Genomic DNA, 5,965 nt, shown 5'->3' with positions numbered 1-5,965 from the left:
TGAATTCAAGATTACATGTCGATGCCTCCAATCGTTGCAAACATCAGTTTTCACTAGACATTTTAGTGAGCTGTGTAGTATGTATCTGTAACATACAAAAAAATGAACAAAATGCAACTGCAAAAAAATATTTTTGCAGATGAACTGCAAAAAAATAGATAAGAAAAAAAATTAACTACAAGCTATCAAGTGCTAAATAAACTACAATTCATCGAATTTCAGTACGTAGTTTACACGAATGTCTGCTTTAAACCAAGAAGAGTTCTACCGAGAATTTCAGTTAAATCTAAGCCACGATTATTTTTATATAAATATTCATCATGTTAATATAGGTACGTTTATCTGGAGTAAATCGTGCAACCATATACACATAACATCAAAATAGGAAAATCATACACAATATACACACTAGGTAATAATTTACTCTTCACCAAGACTTGGTTATGTACAGCGCATTAGGAATGAAGCTTACCGCATTGGTCGGTAATGCTTTGAAAAATTCTGATTCTGAAATAATCTGACATTTGGATTATGTGTGAAGTAACAATACCCCTATTAAATTATGGGATGCTAATAATAAGAGACATGTTAAGACTGACTCCATAAATCTTCATTTGTAGGCTTGTCTGTAGAAGAATTCTCCCACCATGGCGAGACCGACGATGTTCATGGTGATGGTTAAGCCATAAAGGAAATAATCCTTATAGCCTCCTTTAAGATGAACAGGCACGCCATCATTCACCTGAAAACACGAAACATCCAAACTAGTGAATAAAGTTTTCCTGATATATGCCTAGTACCTCAATACAACCTCTTGCTCGCATATTAACATGCACATTAACCTGAATATTTGGAGCTTAAGTGGATTATTACATAATACTGTTCCATAAAATTGTGGACTTGATCATATCCAAAGACATTCATTTAATGAGCAACTGAATGATGACAATGGATGAGGAGCATTGCTGCAAGCAGGAGCTGCCAGCATATGGCAGTCTGTCATGCCCTCATGATGACAATTGTTCAGAAAATTGCAACCATTTTATGGGTTAGCTGTTTTTAACAGTAAGTAACAGAATTAAGTTTATTACTTAAATCAGTGAACATTGTTTTATCAAATAACTACCTCTACGATCAAAGTAAGAAATTATGAAAACCGAAATATAAACCCCCCATACATTGCTAAATGAAGTAAAATTTACAATTTACAAAACGAGTAAAAATGTGAAAAAAAAAACTAAATTTTCATTTATAAATATAGTTTTTTCAGTTTAGAGAGATCCTCTGTACTGCCTTGGTGACATATGGTGGCAGGCAGTTTGCTGACAATCAGCAGTAGGCCATGTACAGAATACAGTTTTGTACAGGTATATACGTTAACAATTCATATTTGATTTAATATCTTTAATTCAGATAGAACTCAATATGCAAGGCCATTTGATGATGATGCAGTACAAAATAGGTTTCTCTTCTAAAATGGAATTCTTATAGATTTTTTGTATCAAAACATTCAAGCATAACTTCTAATTCAATTAAAAAAAATTAAAATATATGCTTCTTTTTCTCAGCACAAAACAATGAAGCATTTTTGTACCCTGACTGATAGAAAACTAACCTGATATTTGGCATAATTCTGCCTGACTTTGAGGTAGACAGGATGCAGCTCCAACTTCTTCTGGGCCTGAGCACGAGTGTTGGTGCTCAGCTGGCGCGTCAAAGTCTGCAATATTTGGTGCCACTTAGCATTGCATTAAGATACAATAGGAAGTAAAGAAATTGAGGGAAATGAAGAAATGAAGTAAATATTAACGTGCCACTTAGCATTGCATTAAGATACAATGGGAAGCAAAGGAATTAAGGGAAATGGAGTAAATATTAACGTGCCACTTAGCATTGCATTAAGATACAATGAGAAGTAAAGAAAATGAAGCAAATATTAACAACTCTAAATAGATAGCATGGAATTGGAATATTGAGACAATAAAAACTGTAAAAGAATTGTAAAAAAACTAGGATTCTGAATAAGCCAGCTGACATTTACAGGGAAATTTATAAATTTGATTGGAGAATTGTCTGAGAAATTTGGTAATTGCTTTGCTTCAAATAAAAATTTGTGAGCAATTAGGTGTCTCCAGTTCTTAAATTGAAATTACATGTGAAAAAACTATTCTGGAGACATCTACATAAATCAATTTTGATGAATATATTTTTGGTACACACAGAAGTTTTTAAATATTTTTAAATGCAAGTGAAATGGGAGTCCTATCCTAAGTGAAATGTGGGCTTGCAGTGGTCTTCATCCAATTTGAAAATATAAGCTTTATCATTATTAAACAGATTAGGGATTCAAGAAATTAGATGATTTAGGAAAACAGGATTTCATAGATGCAGGAATTACAAAGTCTGGCCAATGCTGGGGCAATCTGTCAGTATTACCATCAAACGGGGTACCCCATTCAAGGGACCATTTTGAGCGTTTTTTGTTAAGAACTTCTTACCATGAAACCTTTCATAAACGAGTTTGAGCTCATTTTAAATGCCTTTGCAAGGAGTATCATATGGCATCTCTGGCAAAAATTTTATATGCTATTTGTAAGGTACCAGACACAAAATAAAAGCATCTCTAATTACCCCTGGGAATGGAATAATCCGGGAAACATGAAATAAAATGTTTGAAGCATGCAGGGTGTACTCCTCTATTAATAACAGTACTCTGAAGTCCTCCTCTTCCTTTGTAGATGATGTAGATGCAGAATAAATGATTTTTTCTGTGCTTTTTACTTGTTTTTCCTTTATTGATATATTACCATATCCAAACATTACTGTAGGTATCATTGATGTGATATTACCATATCCATGGACATGCCATTGAGCAATGACAATGACCTTGTCCACTGTAAGCTTCATATCAGCAGCCATATAGCATTTCTTCTGTATCTGTAAGCTTGCAGGAAGGCTTCTAATTTCACACCATTTTAATTGTGTCAAGTGAATTCACTATAACAAAAAAGATTGTAAAAAAACATACCTGAAATACCTAGTAAAGAATATTTTAGTGACAACTATCATATTTTTTGGAGAAAAAAAATCATAGTTTAGGTTAATTACTTTTCTTCTATGTTGCCCGGTGCACAGTTCTATATATGATATTCTATGCACAATTTTGTGATGACCAATGATGCATTAATTTTCCATCAAGTGAAATACTTTTGCTGAGTGAGGTAAATGTAGGGTAAACACACCATATTCCAACACTGTGGGTAATTTGGACACTCCTCAACTTGTTCCTTTATATTAAGCTTGGTCTTAGTTCCACACATGCGTAGATGGTTAAAATAGTGACGTCATACTATTGCACGCCAGATTTCCGCAAAACACTAGGTCTAGCAGGAAAATGTTAAGATCTGCAGAGCAAAAGTCCAAGTCAACTAGTGAGAACATTGAAAACACGTATGAAAGTTGATAGTTGACATTGCTTTATTAAATAGTGATAAACTGTTTGTGTAGAAAGAATATCATGGTTTGAGACTTTTAAACAAGTCTGTGAATATATTAGGAATCCTTCAAGTATGGTATACCTGTATTTGCTGATTTTAAGTGGTAAATAAATTAATAGACGATTGATTTAAGAGATGGCTTTAGACACATAAAAACTAATTCTGACAGGGTGTTGGAATTTTGACACAGCAGTGACACAGGGTGTTGTATTCTGACACAGCTCACACAGGGTGTCGGAATTCCAACACAGGGTGTCTGAATTAGGAATTACGATTTTGAAGCGCTGTTGGAATTAGTCTCACAATATGCCGCATTTAGTCACACAGTGTTGGAATTCAGTGATTTTGTAGATTTTAATCATAAAAGTCTCATCTGAAAGCTGACACTCTGACCTATCCAACTTTGACCACTTTTTGTTTTTTTAACAAAAACCCCCAAAACTCAAACGATTTGACATAGAAATATTTTGTCAATGGCCATCAAAGGCCTAATACTGAGGCTACGTAACACAATAGAAAGATTTAAAAAGTTTGCATATCTAATAGGTTAAAAAATTAATAATGTGTATCAAAACTATGAGAGGCAGGAGCCAGCAATTTATGGTGAGTAAAGCTAGAGTATAGACCTGTATTTTGCACGTTTCAATTCAAGTTTAACTTATCTATTAAAAAAATGGCATCATTTTGAAAAAAAGTGGTCAAAGTTACCCCATTTTACAGTATCCGAGATATTTTTTACCCCAGACACTCCCCCTTAAATAAATATGGCAACATTTTGTGATGTTTCATCATTGCTGGCAAGTAGTGTGGTGTTTTGAGAGTGATGTAAACCTATCAGAACTCAAGTTGCACATACGGTGAACTATTTATAGCCATTTATTTCTTGCTATGTCCTAAAGGTGTCGGAAAATGGTGTGTTTACCCTACTCTTAATTAGTTGTTTTTTCCAATTTTTAGTTGTTAATTGATTTTTTTAACTGGAGCTTTTGCTATTTGAGGTTCTACTGTAAATGCGTTTTTAGGCCAGGCATGTGCCTTATTACCCCCTCTTGCAGAAATGGCTGCCATTTTTGAGGGGGATGAGATACACAAACTCCATCTGTTACGTTTTTAAGCCAACACCAGAGTACATAGTGGCAAACCAGAGATTTATAGAATCAGTTCATATTTAATTTCCTCATTTAGGGCAACCACACCATATTCCAACAGTTTCAGGATGTAGCAAGAAATGAATGGCTATAAAAAAATCCCCGTATGCACAACTCGAGTTCTGATTGCTTTACTCACATTCATTCTCTCAAAACACCACACTACGCGCCAGCAATGATGAAATGTCACAAACTGTTGCCATATTTATTAAAAAGCCTTCAGATTTCAAATCTACAAAATTGCTGAATTCCTATGCTGTGTGTGACAAAATTTGGCATATTGTGAGACTAATTCTGACAATGCTTCAGAACCGTAATTTGTAATTCCGACGTCCTGTGTAAGCTGTATTGGAATACAACACAGCTCAGAACGAGCTGTGTGTCTAATTCTGAGCTGTATCGAAATTAGTTTTTGTGTCTAAATTCTGAAACCATCTCTTAAGGGGAGTGTCTGGTCAAAATTTTTTAATTTTGGCTTTTCCAGTTTTTAATCTCGTCTTAAAGCAGACATTCTGCTCTATTCAACGGTACCAAAATCATTTCTGTAAGTTGATTTATGATTTTTATTTTATTTATTTTTATTTTATTTATTTTATCATTTCTTATTTTATTTTCACATTTAGGATAGTAGAAAATTCCCGGTAGCATACTTAAATAGCTAGTCCACATACAATGTGCTTCAGTTACCCGCCTGCGGGAGGGTTTGCATGTCGTCGTTCACACCATCCTTGACAGGAATTGAGCTCCAATATTGCCTAGTCTTGCATTCTTGCCACCTTGAACGCTTATTTCGAGGCGCCCGGGACTTTGTCAGGCTCTACTGAACAATTAACTTATTGTTACTGCAAACCTATCTCCTCCTACAGTTTTGAAGCTACAGCAATGAGACATATACCATTCGATTCGCAATTGAATTATCTAGAGATTCATTGTAGCTTTTTTCCAATTTCGTTATAGTTTTGAAAATATTTTGAAAAAAGGGGGCAGAAAAAGGGGGAAATGGATAAATTTTTGAAAATTTTGCGAAAAATACTCCCCCATCCACAAAAATTTGAAATTTGAAAAAAGCTACAACGAATCGATAGATATGGTCCATACACATTGAATGATATGCGTCTCAATGTTGTAGCTTCGAAATCCTAGGAGGAGATACCGTAAAATGGGGTAACTTAGACCACTTTTTTTCTTATAAATGATGCCATTGTTTTACTAGCTAAATTAAACTTGAATTGAAACATGCAAAATACAGGTCTATACTCTAGCTTCACTCACCATAAATTGCTGGCTCCTGCCTCTCATAGTCTTTATGTAATTTCAAAA

General features: G+C 34.4%; 1 protein-coding gene across 1 annotated transcript in view; it reads right to left on the bottom strand.

Annotated features, from left to right (window-relative positions):
- Positions 1–402: 402 nt before the first annotated feature.
- The window catches only part of LOC108671420 (cytochrome c oxidase subunit 7A2, mitochondrial), a 7,276-nt gene continuing 1,713 nt past the window's right edge, over positions 403–5,965 (bottom strand). The window contains exons 2-3 of the mRNA XM_018158967.2: positions 1,616–1,720; positions 403–742 (exon numbers count right to left, since the gene is read on the bottom strand). Coding sequence (XP_018014456.1) covers positions 611–742; positions 1,616–1,720 — 237 coding nt within the window. The 3' untranslated portion in view covers positions 403–610. The remainder of the gene's footprint in view (positions 743–1,615; positions 1,721–5,965) is intronic.

Source organism: Hyalella azteca, unplaced genomic scaffold (genome assembly GCF_000764305.2).
Source record: "Hyalella azteca isolate HAZT.00-mixed unplaced genomic scaffold, Hazt_2.0.2 contig561, whole genome shotgun sequence".
NCBI classification, from domain to species: Eukaryota; Metazoa; Arthropoda; class Malacostraca; order Amphipoda; family Hyalellidae; genus Hyalella; species Hyalella azteca.
Note: the sequence above shows the minus strand (reverse complement) of the source record. Positions and strands in the feature narration are given on the sequence as shown.